We start from the raw sequence: 18,257 nt of genomic DNA on the forward strand, positions 1-18,257 counted from the left end.
GTAGAAGCCGCGCGCTGCTAAGCAGCAGCAGCCTTATGCTAGTTCTGCATATATCGTTCCTCCTTCAAAGGGCTTTGGAGACCTCCGCCTGATCACACCGTGGGATCGGCACAGGGCTTAACAACTTGCCCAAGCTGCAGCAGCAGTGGGACATGCAACGGCATCGCCTGGAGGATCAGCAGCAACGACAGCAGCAGCAGAACAAGCAGCAATAACATCAGAAGCGGTAGTAGCAGCACGTAGGCCAGCAGTAGAGACAGCTGCAAGAGCAGCAGCACCAGTAGCAGCAACAGTGGCGAGTGCAGCAACAGTAGTTGCAGACGCAGCAAAGGCATCAAATGGGCTGGATGTACACCTCGAGGGATGGGGGGCGACTGGCGCGAGGTCCAGAAGCGGCTTCTGATTGAAGAAAGCGATGCATGGTTTGATCGGCACGGCATGCGGCTGCAGCTGCTGCGGCTGCCGCTGTCTCTACCGCCGAACTGCAGCAGCTGGGCAGATGTAGCAGCACAGCTGCAGCTCTACCCTCTGCATTTGAAGCTACTTAACCACCAGCGGCTCCTCGCGAAACGGATAAAGGCCAACTGGAGCTTCTCAGGTGCACACCTCCACCCTACCCTTTCTTAAACCCTAATTCTTTGCTTTCTCCGCGTTTTGAATGTGGATGTTTCTGCAGTGAAGGGGGCGGCGGGGGCCGAGGGTTTGTGGTTTAGGAATACAGGGTTTGAGTGCTTAGCGTTTTTTCATTGCCGTGTTGTTCCTCTCTTTACCTCATGAGTGAAAGTAATGGTTTAGTTTCAAAGCTATGGGCTCTTTTTGCTGTTTAGGGTTTAGGGTTTAGGGTTTAGCGTGTTTTAGGGTTTTGCTTTTCAGCATACGGGCGCAACTGCCCCAGCGATCCGCGCAACCGCCACTTGCCCTTCCGGCTGCAGCCGCTGCCACGTGCGGTTGCTGCTGAGCTGCCGCAGCTGAGTCGTGAGTTGTTGTGTGAAGACTTCGATGGTTTGCTGCTAACGGTGCACAGCAAGCAGGTCCGGCCCAAGCCTTCTTCGGGGAAAAACGAGGTAAGCAGCTTCTCTAGGCGCGGACGCCGCAGCCGTACTTACACTTGAAACGCAACTGAACCGCCATTCAACTCTGCTGCATTGGCTTTCGCCCCCTCCCCCCCTTCCTTCCAGAGGCCTTTTGCTGCCTAAGTATCTTTGTCGAGTCTTCAGAATTTAGGGTGTAGAGTTAGGTTTAGGGTTTGGAGATTGACGTTTTGTGCAGTTGAGGGTTTGTGCATTTGAGGGTTTTGGAGGCATTTTTTTGGTTTGTTTGCTGCTGCAGGTGCCGAACACGGTGGGGTTTTCCAAGGTGTTTGGCGGCTGCCTGATTGAATCTCTCGCTTCTAATGAGCGGCAGCTGCGGGCCTTGTGGGTAAATCACCGGCTGTCAGCTCGCAGCACGCGGCTGCTGCTGCAGGTGATGCTGCCTCGCGCCGTCGTGGAGGCCTTTGCGCTCGAGGCGTTCACTTACGTCCCGTCCCCGCTGCAGCAGCAGTATCAGCAGCAAACAAGGGTGCAAAGCTTCAAGTCTGTCTTTATCGACAGGAGAGACCTCGACTTGTGGCCCAGGCAGTGCTGGATGCTCCTGCCAGCCATCAAGAACGTAGGGAACCGCCTACTATCCTAGCAGCAGTAGCAGCAGCAACAGCAGCAGCACGGAGCAGAACTGTTTTCCGTGCTTTTGAGACAAGGCGTTTGTGTATGTTTAAGTAGTTCCCTTCCGGCTGTGCTCTTTGCCTTCCTGCCTCCATGCGTCTGAGCTTCTTTGTTTGGTGTGTATGCGAATGTTGCGGTTGTAACTGATTGAGCTGATCTCGCCTCGTTTCTTTCTGTTTTGCTTGTTTCTGCGGAACTGTTAGTTCGGGTGGCCGCTGCACTACGACATAAAGGGAAAGGCCGCTGCAGTTCATCTGGATGCAGGCGTTAGCGAAAGCCTGACTTGCAGCTGTCAGCTGTCGCGGGTAAGAGGACAGAGCAGGTCGAACAGAGACAGACAGGGACCGTTGAGAGAAGCAATAGTGTCAGAGTAGACACCTGTATCGAGGGGAGCAGAGATACAGAAGCAGGGGCCGGGCAACCGCAGACAGAGATAGACATCGGAGATGGCTTAAAGGCAGCAGATAGAACTAATTGCTCCTAACTGTCCCCTATAACCGCGCGAAATAGCCAAAGCAGCAGGCAGGTGCCCTTGACAACAGCGCAGTACCGGTAGATAAACGTTGTGCTGTAAGGGCTTTATCGGATCGTTCCTAAGAAACGAAACCTTGGGCAGGCTGGTGAAGGGGCCGTTTCTGCAAATGCTGCTGCTGCCTGTGCTGCTACTGCTGTTGGTGCGTGTAGACTTGTCTTCGCCCTAGCGAGCAAGCCACTGTGGATCGCTTTCTGATGGTAACGGAGCCGCTGTTGCACTTGCTGCTGCCGCCTCGCGCTGAGCGGCGCGGCCTGAAGATTGACAACCACCCGCTGTTCTGTCGGCAGGAACAGAGTCCGTCCTCTGCCTCCGCCTCTGCAGCAAAGAGGAAACAGGGGCGGAAGCGGAAGCGCAGTCCTCAGGAGTCTCTTCAGGAAGACGCCTTGGGTGGGGAGCGAAAGGGGTGGAGAGAGTTTATAGGAAGCGGTCGCGATGAGGAACTTGCAAGAGAGGTGAGGCCTAGCGCTTTCTTTTGTCTTTTTGCGCGTTGCTTTCTTCTGTGGCCTTCTGCGCCTCTCAAGTGCGGAACAGTGGGAAGAAGTGCAATGCGTATATTAATGCGTATCTAGTTATGAAATGCATACAGGTATATATATTCGTATATATTCAAAAAGAGAACAGCGTCGATAGACCTCTTGGCATGCGCATGCACTCCGGCGCACCCCTACGGAAATCTTTTTCAGCGTCGGAATGTTATTTGGGCTGAACAGCTCGTCGTAATTAGCTGCAGAAGACGTTGCCTTTGACTGAAGCTACTCGTTTGCCTATTCGTGCCTGCAGGCCGCCTGCCTGCTCTCAGGCTGTGCCTACTCTCCGCCGCCTTCTCTCTTCAGCAAAGAAGATGAGTGGTGCGGGTTGACACCTGAAGATGTACTTAATTTGGTGTCCGACTGCGAGCAGGAGGAGTCCGGCGATGAGTCGCGGGGCGCACAATCTGCGGCCGTAACACAGGCTAAGCCCTCTGCTTCAGGCCGGCACACGAAGCAGGCGAGTGCACGGCAGCCGCCTCAGAAACCTAGCGGATTTTCGGCTGTCAAGACACCCCAAAACCCACCTCCTCAGTCGAGTCGGGGCCGCAGCCGCTCCACGGCAGGGCCGCCTTCCAACGCACCAGCAAGATGGCCGGCGACACTCCGGGAGGGCTGTTTGCAAGCTCACTGCTCCCCTTTGTCATCTCAGCAGAGTCCCACAGACTTCGGTGACCGAGGCATTGAGGGCCACACAAAACCGTGCCCACAGGACAGTATTCTTACGGACCCTGGAAAGGGGTTGGTTGCTGCTGGGGATGGTTTGAATTTGGCAGGTGAGGTCGGAGGCGGCGTGCGGCGTAGCTTACGTGTTTCGAAGAAGAGCAAACAAGCGTCTTCGTGATCGCATGCAGTGGTGATGTGGCTCCGCCGCCTCCTGACCTGTCGTTTGCTTCCAATGCGCTTGTTATAAATGGGTGAAAACAACATGCGCTGGTTCTGCGCCCGAAGAGTTAGGGCCCTCCAGTTTCTCTCCCTCTCTCTCTCTCTCTCTCTAGAGAATGCGCGTCTTTTCACCAAGGTATCATTGCCGTACAACTTCAGGGGATGTCACTTGTCAGGCCTGAACGCGGCGGTACTCCTCCGCAGGACTTCCCTTGCACGAGAGGCGCTTGGTAACTCTCTCTTGTCTTCATTTGTGTGTCCAGCCATCTTTAGTTTCTTTAATTACGGAGAGTTACATGAACACCTTTTGATCTGCGGGAGAGCTCATGGAACGGAGCTGCTCGGGCAGGAGCGTTTCATTGTTTCCGTTCACCTATGAGTTCAGTGAAGGGCTGGTCTCTGTATATCAGCTAAACTCTCTGCATCTCTGCATCTTTTGTTAGACGCGACAAATTTTGAAGCGACCGATGCAAACCAACTTATATTTCAGTACTAGTGGGGTTGCCGACATTGGCTGGGATAACGAGAGGCAAGTCACAATCCCGGCGTAGCTGGCTTTCTCTGGCTTCCCTTTTCTCTCAGTCTGCCTACAGTGAGCAGATGCCCGGCTAGGGATGGGGCTCTACGGGGATAGGTAGGTAGCTGTCCTGTCATTAGTCTCTGGTTCACCTTCTTGCAGCCTACTCGTTGCTGTGACGCTTCATAAGCCTATTGGGTAGGAATGGCTGCTGAAGCGGTACCCACAGAAAGCAGGGAAGCTCGTGCGATCTGCGCAATCCCGCTTGCAAGGGGCCTACGTAGTGCAGTAAACTGTGCCATTACGCGTCCGGTGCCCTATCCCATGGAAAACATTGGAAGGACTACCCAGGCTCTCGGCCGTACGTTCTTCCGTCCCTCTCTTCCTGATATTTTGCGCCAAGTACGTAATTAGCAAAGCTCAAAGAACGTATGACCGAGAGGGAACGTCGCCGCAGAGAAGAGTTGCTTCCCCGCTTCTACGTAACCGGGGAGCATGGACACACGAACACAAAGTACCCATACTCCCTTCGCGATGGCCTCTCTTATTTTGAAAAACCATTTAAAATCAAAGATCGGAGGTGTTCAACTGCAACCAGGCGGGATGTATTGGGAAACGATTTCGGGTGGTTTGCATATATCGGTTGGGACTTGTCCGGGCGCAGCCGACCGATGAGAGTCGACGGTCCTTGTAGGCTTCATTCCCTGCAGCTATGTGTAGGTGTTTGTTCGTTTTCTTTTTACCTGCGTTATTATTTGTTTTCTTATGAATTGTTTTTCTACAAAGGGAAGAACCGGCCAAGTACCAAACGACCGAAACCTGCGGACCAGGCCTCGGTGACCGCCGGCCCCTGGCGGGGTTCCTTTATTCCAAGCTTCTTTGTTTCTATTCTTCACAGAAACCTGTTCGTTAGATATCGTCCAAACCAAAAAAGCCCTTCACAATCCACAGACATTGACCTTGTCTAGCATCGGCCTCTAATCGGATGGCCGGGAGGTGCCTAACGCCTTAGAGCCAGCGGCCAAACTGTTGAGACAATCCGGTTCTTTCGAGCGCTCCAGGCTAGCCATTTCTCCTTTGTCTTTCCGTATCTGTCCTTACACTTCTGCAAGAGGTTCATCACCCTATGGATGCGGTTGTTGCCGGGCTTCGGGCTACAGCGCCTGCCTGCCTTCGCCTGTACAGTTTCATTCGCTCATTTGTTTTAAATTTCTCTTTTTGGAGCAAGCCCTGAGAGAAGGATGCTCATGATGAAGCTAAGGCTCTCGCAGACTTTGGGCCTTTTAGGCACCGTGGCTGTTGTCGCTGCGGCATTTCTCCCTCTCTCCCTTTCCACAAAAACTACAAGTAAGCAGCGACGAGAGTGCATAGTCTTGAGGTGACGCCGCGCATATCGTAGGGCCTTCTGAAGGCAATTTCACTTCAACGGTACAGGAAAAATATCATTTGTGCAGCTGCCTACACATTCACGCTAGCCAGTCAATGCAGACTCACATGTGTAGGGTATATCTCTGTCCGTCTACTTTTGGAGCCTCTGCATTCCCCATTCAACACCGTTCCTGAGTATCTCTAGTAATTGGTTTTGGATTACATCGGATTTGTTTGTCTGCCGTGCGTTTTCCTTTCTGTGTTACTCAGCTTTCGTGGCTGTGCGCCAAGTGCTGCCGTCCCAGGCCATTTTACCCGAAGACGTCAGAGTGACTACTCGGAGTGACGGTCTCTTCTTTGAGGATGCAGAGATAACAGGAAGAGTCCCAGATGGCACAGCTGTCCTTGACGTTGGAGAGGCAGCTGGTGCTGATCGCCTCCGGCTGTACGTTGTGAACTACGAGAAAGGAGACCTTTTGGAGAGTGGTGGGTCTTAATTTCGCTGAAGTTTCAAGATACTTTGTCAAGCATTCAGGGCTCCACCTGTATTCTTGTCTCCCCTGCTTCTCTGCAGTGTTCACCGATTCCGGTCTTTCCGTCTTCTGCGACGGTCGTTCCTATCGCCGGTGCTTCACACGGCCGAACGAGACCGCCGTGGAATATCTTCGCCACTCGACCGTCATAACAGCTGAAAGTGGCACTCAGCTCATCTATTTGTCCTACCCTAGTGGGGGTAGTATCCTCAAAAGTGGGTGCAGGCACTTTGCTATAGGGCCCAATGTATTTCAAAGTGGAGATGCACACAATGAGGGACAAGTTGCAGCTGACCCCTCGACATTCAGGTAAAGGGTAGCCGTTGGAGAGGCAGATAAAGTGCAGAGACCTATTAGTCTTCTGAAAGGAGCCTCCTCAAGCATACGGTGAAGGGTCAGGCCGAATATGTTTTTTGCACATTGGCTGTAGCCTTGCAGGCAGGAGCGTGAGTAGCCAAAGGCAGAGATGTGATGATCAGGGTCATGTGCACGTCAGAAAAGCACGTTCCTCTTTTGCCGTGTGCAGGACACTCTGAGGTCAAACTACTGGCCTCCTCCTACGCCCACGGCCAGTTCAAGGGGGAAGTAGACATGACTGTGTTGAGTAAGTGCACCCTTTTTATAAGCTCCATAAGCTCAAGTACATATCGGCATCTGTTGCGCGGGTGCTAGGTGAAACAATAACCGATTAAGCAATTATTACACATTCCACTAGCAAGAAACACTCTGTTCAGAAGAGGGGGTTCTGCAGGTGTTCGAGCCAGTAACTGCTAGAGTGCCAATCATGCCAGCCTGATCTGCTTGTCCTACGTCAGAGTGCACACCGTTTGGAAGGGTGGATTTCCCGAGTCAATTTGATCCTTCGTCCAACTCCATTGTAACTCAGAGTGAAGGGGACCTCCAATTTTGCGAGGTTACGCCACCTCTTGTTATGGGGAAGCAAGCGGTGGCAATCACCGGTACAAAGAGGGCGCCAAGTATATATTGTGACAAGAGATCAAATAATCTACTCTACTTCGACCCTTATGTGCATTCAAGCGACGTGAACATGCCTCATTCTCAGCAGAGTAAGTAGAATGCGTGTTGCCCTACATGCCCACGCGCTTGGCGCCCTCGATGCACCTGCTCAAAGTCAGCCAGGAGCTGGCACGGACGGCTTTGTTTGCCTACTTACAGCGATGTTGTGTTTTTCTTTTTGCAATCTGCGATGACCAGTGGAGGCAAAGCTAACAGGGCAGCCTGCAACTTGCGACTTATTAAAAGACAACCAGGATCCGCTCTTCTCCGTGAAACGCTTTGACCCCGTAATAGGAAGCTTCAGGGGAGAAAATGTCTTTTCGTATGCCTTTATTGGGGGCAGCAAGGCTTTTGTTCCAGGTCAGCAGAAACTCGTGATCTAACCCAGCATGCGTAGACCTGTTCGCTTGACTCCAATGTGCTGGCGTGCCTCTTTGCGCAACCTTTACTTGAATCTCACATTTGCATGCTGCGGTTTTCAGTTAAGGTCCAGACCTTCGCTGAAAGTGAATTGGGAGCCCCCTGCTCCTCAAGAAATTTCATGCTCCCATACCAGCGCAACTACATGCTTCACACTGAAGTAGAGCATGGAACTCCCCTTGCGTGCCACACACTCGCGCTTTCTCCTCTCAAAGGCGTTGCGAGGGAGGCACTGGTAATGAAAATTCACGGTAGCAACTTGTGGATGGAAGTCCCAGCTGGAACTGTTCTTGCGCTTGCTGAAGAAAGCAGTACCCAAATGATATTTAAACTTTTCAGTTATCAACCAACCTTCTCTACACCTTTCGATCTTCACGTAAAAGAGATCCGTGAGGAATACCTTTAGAAGCAGAGGCTGTGGTGCCGCCAAATCCAACGCTGCCGCACTTTGTTGCTATTAAATCTTTACTGACGGAGACCAGCAGTAGCATGACTTGTAATAGAGGAGCTCCGTAAGTCAATTTCGCCGAGAGCATACGCTCGCATCTCCCTTTCTTGCTCAGGTGCCATGGCTGATGATACCGAGCTCGGTCCAGCCGTGATCTCCATCGCCGAGTCTTCAAACGGAGCAGGCGCAGCCGTGCTATATCAGCAGATCGATGACAAGATGGTTTCCATTGGCTATCTGCAGGATGGCATCTTTGCTGGGGGCCCTAATTTGACTTTCTACACGCCAGACGCACTAAACGACGAAAAAATATTGGAATACAGGGTGCAGCAAATGCAGAGAGGATCATCTATTTTGCTTGGTAAGTTGAACAACGGCGTTGCTACACTCCCATGGGCCAAGCAAGGCGCCAGGACCTCCAGATACCCTTCTCTGCAAGTTCTCTGGCGAAAACAGTGTTTTGCCAATGCGGTTCAACCTTATCATGGGATGTTCCTAAGTATGCTAGGTAGACAGCATTTCTTTAATGTATTTCTTGTTCAGGCTCTGTGCCGGAGGCCCTGCTCTTGCAGCGTAAGTCTCCAGCGCTGTCTAAGTTTTCGTATGGGAAAGTGGAGACTGTATGCAGGGGTAGGGCACATGCCTACAGTTTATGGATGATTGAATTTTCTGCTCAGGCGACCTCTCCGAATACAACACAGCTCCGCATGGAATACCAGCCATAGGTAGGCGACCCTCTGACCACTCGTAGTGCACCACCTAGCTTCAAGGTGACGCGCGGCGCCGAGTCAGATAAGCATTTCTTCTAAGTTCGGTGCAAAATCAATCTCTGCACGCAGGAAGAGAGTCAGAAGACATGCTTACCAAGTTGCTCAGGCTGCGCGATTACTTTTCCTCCAAAGGTATGTCAGGATATCTAGCGGTCTGCGGTTGGCAGTGTATGGTACTTCTGGCATCGTGAGCGTTTACTGCTTGCTGCTAGTGTTGTTGCGCCTCTTTCAGTAGAAGGACAGGGTGTTGACGAGGCCCTGTTCGAAATAAACCAAAAAATAGGTGAGACACATACAAGATATAGCCAACAGCACAGCTGCATTTTCTTTGCCTTCATAAGCAACTCAGCATCAGTGTGATTCTCAGTATTTGCGAGAATAATAATTTTTTGCTGACGTTGTTTCGAAATTTTTGCCGCAGCAAAGATTAATGGCGCAGCTAGGGAGCTCACCTCAAATATGTTGAGTCGCTACAGGCCAGCAGGTGTTTTCTTCTTTCCCTTACCTTAGCACTGCATTGTGTTTGGGGCCTGCATGTAGGCAGAACGCCGGGGTTCCTAGAACAGCGATAGATTTAAATGCATTAGTGTGCTCGTTTCCGTCAGAAATCGCAAGAATATATAGGTTAATATATAGGTTCTGAGTGAATGAATGGTTCCAGGAGGAAGACCGAAAAACGTCATCGTGACCTGGACATATACCGATAGTGAGTTAACTAGAGAAACAGAGAGCAAAACGCCAACACGCCACCCGACTGAAGTCAGCAGTATGGCTTGAAATCGTTTTTGGCTATCTGAGATTAAATACTGATTGGTGTGTTTGGTTGGGATGGTGCAGGCAGTGGGCAACACTCTGTGGTGCTTACACTTCCACTAAACATGCTGGATTCTCCCACAAGTAAAGGACTGCTTCTGCAATTGCGAATTGGTGTGGCTTTGATGGTGGAAGACACCACGGCTCTCTACCGGCCCCTGTCCAACCGCATAACTTTTCTCGGGACAGCTGTCCACACTCTTCACAAGATCCTTGGAAGCGGCCATTGCAGCAGCTGCCTAGAGGGAAAAGGCGGATGCAGTTTTTGCAGAGCAGTGATGTTCAGGGATTTTGTATACGTAAAGATCCAAGGTGAGCTAGGTGCTGCATGAACGAGCAAAGTAGAGTTGAAGGATTTGCACCGTAAAGATAAGCCCCATGGACCCACAGCTGGAAGATGCCAAAACAGAGAAGTCATTCTGTAACTGGAGCCGTGCAAGTTTTTTTCCCGAGTGGCTTTTAGATCGGGCTGAAGTTTGAGATGGACTGTCCCTTACTAGGAGTATGATCATGTCATTTTTTTGGTGCTGTCCTGTTATCTTGCACTCCTTTTTTCAGGGCTGGGAATTAATAGTGAGACGATGCCCGACTCTCATTCTTGGGCTGAATTCAGGGGGCAAGATTTCCTTGCTTTCGGTAAGACCTGCTCCACTGTTGTCTGGGCAGTACAATCCACACCAATTCACTCTTGTCGCAGAGAAGTCGGCAGTGGTTTTAAGTTACATCGGGCGGGGTATGGGCCAAACAGAATGTACACATAGCGGTTCTGTCTCTGCTCTTTCAGCGGAAACGTCCACGAGTTTAGCTCTTTTAGGAGTTGAAATGGACTTTCACTCCACCATGTGTGAGCATCAGCATCAAACCTACCCTACACAATCTCAGATGCTAATACTAAGTCCTAATGTCTCACCTTCTCCCTGTAACTCGATATTTAGAGTTGCTTCGACCTTCAAAGTCTCAGATCTCATCTTGGCACCGCCCCTATAGGAAAATGCCACAGCACCTAAGATCCTTAGACGCTAGCGCTACATTGCTCGAGTAGAAAGTGATGTTGAGTGATCGTCATGCGCAGTGACCGGGGATTCGTCCAACAGAAAGCATGCTTCTCAGCTGAAGAATTACGCGACTACCTGCCTGAATGCGCATATCATCGGCATGGCACTGAAAGAAAGAAGCAACTCTTCATATTGCCCTGGAATGGACTCCTACCTCAGGAGCATCGTAGAGAGAACTCCAGTGGCAGATTTCGCCTCCCTGATGAACACCGCGGAGTTCAGAGATGTTGTTCTTGAGGGTTGCAATGGTGAATAACAGTTTGAAATTTGCTAAAATATCATTAGTAGTCTTCGCCGTTACACATTGCAGGGCCTCAGGTACTTGCTAGATGGTTGTACCATCACCTACTGCAAATAGCCCTCCTCCTTGCCCTTCCGCTGCGCAATGTGGTTTTCTCAATTTCTTTGCCTAGTTCGAGTGGAAGACGCCGTCACATCGTGCGCTGAGGGGGACGGCGAAATGCATGCTTTGCGGCGACTACCTGAGATCAAACAAGTTGGTCGAAGTGCCATTTACGAATACCTGCGCTCCCTCCTCTTTCCAGGTTCGCACTTTTGTTATGTTATTTTACGTAGGGTGTCGCGAGCAGGTGGGCCCAACACTAATGACCTTTGCCGTTAGTTACTGAATGAAGAACTATCCTAATCTCCTGCAGAGCCGACGTAGCAACCCAGCTGTTCGTCTGTTTTTTCAGTTCTCACGGCAAGCATTGAAGATGAGCTTGCGACAGCAGATTTGAGCGACAAACCCTCTGTTCTCTCAGCGGCCCCAAATCTACGCGAGCTTCTGAATTCCCGTAAGCCAGTATGGGGCCCTTTTATAACTTGATTACGGAAGGCGAGCGTCCCTTGCTGAGTATAGCATGTCTACAGTATCGAAGAGGATGTCTTCCTGCAACGTTTTTTCCCGTTTTTCCTCTGCCGCAGTTCTAGGCGTGTCGAGGGGAAACGGGGATCGCCCTGTTGCAGATTTTCTATTCCGCGATGAGGCCAGGGATCAAGCGGCTGCTGCTAATTCCGGGATTGATGCGGCTGTCGCTGCCAAGGGTCACAAGCCTTCCTCAGGCTCAGCATTTTACGCCGGCCTTTGGTACCAGACCAAATGGGGTTTAACATTGCTTGAAAATATTTTGAAAGGCCCAGGGACAAGCAGTCAGAAAGACGGTAAATATCGCCTATGTGTTGAGGAAACCCTGTAGTGCATTTGTTCATATATTATCCTCACTGCACTGCCGTCTACAAGTGCTGCTCAGGGGCATTTTTTACTATCACGTAATATTGGTTTGCTTGTTCTCTTTTCTTTCAGACAGAGACGCCGAAATCTTACAAAAGGTGCGGGAATACGCTAAAAGGTTATTACAAGAGCCAGAAAAGTATTCACTTATTGTAACAGCACTGTCGTGGCCAGCAAACAAGTTGCCGGAAACTGTTGTGGAGGCCAAACAATTTGTTGGAGCAGCAACGAGTAAGTCTTTTTCACAATTATGCCTACGAAATATTTAGTTTCTTATATGGCGAGGGCATATATCGGCACGTAGCTGAACACCATACAATGGGCAAGCCTCGGCCACTGGGCAAGTTGCTGCATCACCAATTGACATTTCAGGTGTAGTTTTGGTTCCTGGAGAGATCCTCAATCTGTTTAAAAGCCTCTGGGACTCTGTTTCTTCGGACGTATCTCGAAGCAGTAAGCTCTCTGGAACTCATTTGCATCTCAGTAAAACTCGTGTAGGATGAAGGCGGCGCTAAGGAGTCGAAGGCTCAACAACGGGGCATAAAAACGTTGAGTGATATGGCTGTGCGTATAGTTCCGGAGAGACACGTTGCTGAGGGAGCGTTGCCTTTTACCAAACGAATCAGCTACAACATGCCGGATATCTATGGTCGGGTCTGCAAAAGGCTCGGATGGGCCTCCACCCGGCTGCCTAACAGCGCCGAGGAAGCAGAAGCCTTTGCTTTGACATTGCGCGGTAAGTTGGAAACACTGTGGAAGTGACGAGGTATTTAATCTTCACACAGTATACCGCACTCACTAGATCGTGCTGGCTCTTTATTCACGACCACTATGGTGAGTTGTTGGTCTTTCCTGAGTCAGAAGTAAGAGCTTTCCAAGGACCCATAAAGAAATGGCTAGCCGAAATCGGAGAGCCAGTATCCGAAACCGCTACATGGGGGCAAATAAAGGCAGTTATTGACAGGGTGCACGGTAAGTTGTCAAACAAATGGAGTTATCTTGCACTCAACCCTTCGGTGACTCTCGCAAAGCTTCACTAGGCCCACATTTTTCGCCACCAGGGACGAACTGTACGAATGCTGCCACGTTGCGGTGTAACGGTTATTTCAGGTCCGCACAGTAGGGTGCCCTTCTACCTCCCTTCCTCAAGTAAGATGCATTTTTGCCTCTCATCATCGGTTGCTAGTAGCTAGTATGTGAAGCTTTCGATTTGCGTCGATGTAGAGCGCCGCTCGTTAAACCCTAAGGCAGTTGCAGCTGTTGCTCTGCACGCCCTGCCTAAGCGCAGTGTGATATGTTCTGCTCAGCCAATTGCCTGTGTGTACGGTCATCTGCGCTTGACCGATGCTACATCGACGCACTAAAGTCGACAGAAGATCTCATCTTCAGATTGTCGCTTCTCTTCCCTTCTGCCATTGCTGAGCACGTCAATCGAAATACCAGAACTCTGACAACAGAAGCAGCAGCCCTCTGCACCTCAGTGGGCATCTTTGTTACGGCGTGGCAGCAGCAGCAAGTAGAGGCTGGATTCGAGCATGCGAATGGCCGCCTTGCCCATTCCATGCTCATAGAGAGGCTGAAAAACGCTGGAGACTACACTCTCACTAGTATTGACGAAAACGGTGTAGAGGATGCAGCGGCGTACAACAGGAAGAGAAAGGAACTAAATAAACACTTCTCTGGTACGTTCGCGCGAGGGCGGGGGGGATGAAGTTGGGGCAAGGTATTTAAACAAGTTCACGCTGATAGTTCGAGTGATCTGTCCGGGGAGAGCAGAAAGTGAAGATGCCCTAATTCGATCTCCTTTTGTCGTATGCCGTTCAGGTCGACCGATGAAGACGTGTCTAAGCCTGAGTACGCGTTTGGCTGCGAGCGTGTAGAGTCATTTCGACAGTTCAAATATGGAAACATGTAGATCCACCAGCCAGCAGCAAGAATGGAACAGCAGAAGCTTGCACGTCTCTGCTCATGTTGTGGCCTCAGTCAATGCTGGAGGAAAGGTGGCTTACGCGCCCTCTGGCAGAAAAGGCGGAAAAAGAGCAGCTCGCTCTCTTTACGGAGGGATAGTAAACACTTTAGGAGTCAGCGCACTCAATGTGAACCACTTAGTGCAGCAAATCCTTGACCTAGGTGTCGACAAGCCACGCCGCTCTCGCCCTCCTCACCCTTTAACGGCTGTTTTTGCTGCGCTTCGGATCAGCAATAGATTCAAGAACTGCTTTGGTAATTCAAAAGAAATGACACTCCGTTCTTGGTACCTGATGCATCTGGAGGGAGACAACATTTTGGGCCGAGTTAATAGCCACAGGCTTGGGGAGGAGCTTGCATCTGCCACCTACAGTTTCGCTACAGGCCCAGCCGCTGATATTTTTGGTACGTCAATCACCGGAATACCCGATGCTCTTTGAAGGTTGCACCACCCAAGCTTCAAGATGCTGGTGTGTATTAGTTCTCTTCCTCTATGTTTCAGATAGAGTTTTCAAGACTCTGATGGCAACTGTTACTACCCAGTGGGAAGACGCCAACGCATTTAAAAGCTTGAAAGAGTACTCCCCAGCTAGTGGGGCCCTGAGGATACCAGAAGTTGCACCTGAAGACTTCGAAACTTCTGCAGACAACTGGGGAACGACGACGCTACAATACTCACCAAGGCTCCTCAGCCAAGCATCGACATCCTCTACTGATTGAGGCGCTGAGGTAGGTGCCCAGCTGATGAAAGGGGGGGGCTGGGGTTGAAGTGGGAGTGGGAGATGGGTGAGTGGCTGTTTGATGCAGACAGTATCGCCAGCAGCTATAGTAACCTCTATCTAAAACTGCTGTTGCTTCTGGAGCATGCAACAGGCTCATTTTTGGGCCGTCGAGCGAGGGCTCTGGGTTTTTCCATTTCCAATGGCAGCGCAGCGCCATGCATTTGTTGACCCCGCTACAAACCAGGCAAAATTTCGATGCTGCTGAGAACGCAGAGTCACTGGAAAATTCAGGAGTGCCTAGGAAGGCAACTGTTGCAAAAGTATCTTACGAACATTATACTAGATGCGCCGTCACCTCTTCACGAGTAGAAGCGCCTCGCTTTACCAAAGGTAGCAAGCATGTGATCCGTTGCGGTAGAAAGCATCATCAGAAACATGGCTATGTTTGTGACAATACAAGAGTATCTGACGTCTACGCTACAAAGCAACAGTCACCTACATCTGATGCACAGTGGCTGGGTCCTTTGAAAGCATTTCAGTCAATGCTGGTACCAAGGTCTTCTTCCAGAATAGCATTCTGGCTGTATTTGTTCGTGGGCATAGCGGAGCGCTACGAACTCCGTAGCACGTGCACCCCACCCTGCGATGATAAACCCGAGGGAAATCGGGCGATGTATTAAATTGGCTGCTTACCTCATCACCTTGCCCCTCTCAATAAGTGCGGTCAGACGCGCACATTAGCATTCACTAGTGATCATGGTGGCACCGCCATTAACTTCGAGGGCAAAAATGAGGTAATTTTTCCACGACCACGAGAGCACCAGCATCCTCCCAACCAGAATTCCCCTGGGTAGCTTTCGGGCTTCGAATTAGAGACTGTGGGCTGCTTAATGTGGGTGTATTCGAAGGATATAACCACTCTGATCTACGCCAGTCAAAAGCGTGGTGCGTATGTAGGGTTGCATGTGCGCTGATTTCATCGCGTGGGCGAAACTTACTGGGTTGCAAAAAACCATCCCGACGGCCAGAGGCTTTGCCCGGGAATACGCAAAGACTACGTTGGCAGCATTTTGCATTCAGTTCAGTATGCTTACGTACAAAACAGTTTTGGTGACTGCATGGCGAAAAAATTAGTCACCTGTGGGGAGCATAGGCCCTCCCCTAACTGCGGAACGGTGCCGCTGTGCTTGTGCTTCGCATCTAGCTGGAAGTTTGTCATTGATGTCCGCTCATCAGCATCGTCTCAAGCAGCCATGCCCTTATAAATTAGACTTTTTCAAGGGTATCGGGAGGTAAGGAGGCGAGACTGCATATCTTAGCCATAAAGCGTGATGCTACGGGCTGTCGCTACATGGCCAGCCAGTAGCCCCACTGACGTTAACAACTCAAGCCCATGTTTCTCATTCGTTAGTGCGCACACCAGCCACGGAGTAAATAATTACAGTAAGGATAACTGTTTGGGGTCGTTCTTCTCAGCAATCACCGTCCGAACGCCGTTGCTGCAGTGGCCAAGGTCAAGCGTGTCGGCCAACTGCAGCGCCCTAGGTCACCTACTCAGTGTTTTCAGTCCCCAACTAGAACTAATAATTGGGTTGTATTTAAATGATCAGGTGAGCTAGATATCAGGCTGGAACCAGAATTTCCCAGAAGTTTCGTTTTGTACAAGTCCTCGCCACGCTGCGGCCTGCTGTGCGATCAGCCGTGCAGGGCAACGTACCGTTGCTGTTCGCGAGGAAACCCACATATCATTCCAAATAGATAAGTGCCCTGCAGTCTTAAAATCTTGAATTTCAAGGCCACCGATCTCTGCGGTAGCTTCGCCAGCCCTGTGGCGACGGAAGCTTTTCAGATTACTCTAGCACGAAACAGTTGCTATCCTTGTCTTGAGGGGCCGAATCGAAAAAAAATCTGCGGCATGCCGGTTATAGGTGGTTGATTAGTTACGCAGTAGGGATATCAACGAGCGAATATCAGGCCCGTTGCCCTCAGCAGCAGTGTCTTGTATTATTATATAGCCATCCTACCTGTATTTAGTGCCTCCAGGAAGGCCCAGCATTACCGGGATGCAGCAAAATCTGCAACTTCCATTCAAGAAAATATGGGGAAAGCGGCTCTGATGTAGCAACGCGGAGATCTTAGACGCATGCGGAGAGCCACTGTCTGAGTGGACAGAACAGAGAGGGTTAGTCCGTCTTCACGTAAAGGTGCATTTACGAGAGCTCACGTCGAATGAAGATGAGCGACTGCCCAAGTCATTCTTCCCAACCTGACGCTTATCGTTTGAGCGCTCACGACCGTAGTGCAGGGCATGAAGCTCCCAAGTACATGGAACGGGGAATTTACTCGGAGGTCCTTGAAGATAAACAGGCTGACGGCTTACAAGTGAGAAGATAGGGTCTATCCTATATGCAATATGCGACCATGTAAAAGGTGCTCCGCATTAACACTTGCGCGCCTGAAGTGCACCTTTGCCTTTGGCCAGCCCCCTGCAAGCTAGAATTTGTTGAGCCTAAACTTACTTTAGCGTATCATTGAGAATCGAGCCTCTACAAGTTATTCAATGAACCCATCTACCCAGGTTGAAACGCCTTCTGCTGGAGGGCCCAGTTTAATCTGATACGTGCCCTGTTTGAGAATATTGCAGCAAGCGTCCAGGGGGCCCCCGGACGAAGCGCGGGAACAAAAGGCTTCTTTCGTTTCCCCAATTCCTGCCAGAATATTTCAGCCTACACAAACGGCATTTAAAGGTTTGCTTCATAGGCAAGATATCTCTCGTTGATTGCATGACGGTAGCTTGCGTCTCGTCAAGATACTGCTCCGGACCGTATATGTGTGCCATTTGCAAGCCTAGCGGGATGCTTTTTTGCCAAATGGAGTAAAATGTGGATTGTCAATGCTCTTCCATGCTCAGTGGAGGCAGGCCAACGATGATTGAAGGCTTTCATTTGCACAATTCCGGCTCAGGAAATACGCTTGCTTGTATTCAGGCCTTGTAGAGCCCCCAGTATGTGAGGTTGCTCCGGTAGAGCCAAAAGTAATAGCGGCAAAATTCCATGCCCCTACGAGCGCGCCCCGGAGGGTCACGGTGGAGCGAAGGCGCAGGGCTTATGAGGCATACGACATAGAACAGTTACTAATCGAGCGAGGAATTAACTACAGGGACCCATCATTTGAAGGAAAGAACTGGTTAGCACAGGAAACGAGCGACGAATGAGTCTAGAACTCCCAGATTGAATGACGTGCCGCATTTATATTTCTGTTTAACGCTTGGAAGGAGGTGTGCTTCACCAAATCTATGGGGTCATATGCAAGACACTCTTTCTGAGCAAGCGAGCGTGCTCTTTTAGGGAAATGTCGGTGGTTGTGCTTCTAAAACAACGTTTCTTAGGCTGCCACTTGAGCCATTCGATGATACAACTTTTGACGACCGTTCACCACAAGAATGGATGGCTCTTTGCAAAAGTCCTGAAGGGGCATTCCTGCCTTTGCCTGGAAAGGTGGGACCCTTATCTGCGTAAAGGAGATTGTTACAAATCTATATCCGTAAGAGCAGGTAGTCCTGCCTGCCCGGTCAAGCTTCCCGTGGGCCGGCAATGCAATTTGTGCTTTCTTATCGTCATTTTTTGATGCATCGTCAAAATCAAGCTCTGCCTTCAACTGTGGAAACAGGGCCTACGGCGAGATGACGCGGGAGATTGCAGATGGGAAGCGTGCCGTGTCTATGCATACGATGAGGTCTCTA

At 50.5% G+C, this 18,257-nt stretch overlaps 2 protein-coding genes across 2 annotated transcripts; both read left to right on the forward strand.

The window, feature by feature from the left end:
• Nucleotides 1-363: 363 nt before the first annotated feature.
• On the forward strand, nt 364-3,609 carry EAH_00024790 (hypothetical protein; the record flags this gene model as incomplete). Its single annotated transcript, XM_013392985.1, has 6 exons — nt 364-598; nt 874-1,064; nt 1,330-1,650; nt 1,907-2,008; nt 2,388-2,690; nt 3,019-3,609. The coding sequence occupies 6 exons, from the start codon at nt 364-366 to the stop codon at nt 3,607-3,609; spliced, it is 1,743 nt and encodes a 580-aa protein (XP_013248439.1).
• Nucleotides 3,610-5,408: 1,799 nt separating this feature from the next.
• On the forward strand, nt 5,409-14,513 carry EAH_00024800 (hypothetical protein, conserved; the record flags this gene model as incomplete). The annotated part of the gene is made up of 22 exons (XM_013392986.1): nt 5,409-5,514; nt 5,806-6,021; nt 6,110-6,283; nt 6,595-6,672; nt 6,884-7,027; nt 7,284-7,445; nt 7,568-7,894; nt 8,069-8,314; nt 8,631-8,678; nt 8,956-9,006; nt 9,561-9,848; nt 10,095-10,172; nt 10,609-10,839; nt 11,005-11,136; nt 11,287-11,388; nt 11,519-11,755; nt 11,898-12,056; nt 12,400-12,561; nt 13,133-13,507; nt 13,650-13,679; nt 13,809-14,198; nt 14,296-14,513. The coding sequence occupies 22 exons, from the start codon at nt 5,409-5,411 to the stop codon at nt 14,511-14,513; spliced, it is 3,954 nt and encodes a 1,317-aa protein (XP_013248440.1).
• Between the last annotated feature and the right edge of the window lie 3,744 nt (nt 14,514-18,257).

This window comes from Eimeria acervulina, genomic scaffold, assembly GCF_000499425.1.
Source record: "Eimeria acervulina Houghton genomic scaffold, Eah_scaff197, whole genome shotgun sequence".
In the NCBI taxonomy this organism is placed as follows: domain Eukaryota; phylum Apicomplexa; class Conoidasida; order Eucoccidiorida; family Eimeriidae; genus Eimeria; species Eimeria acervulina.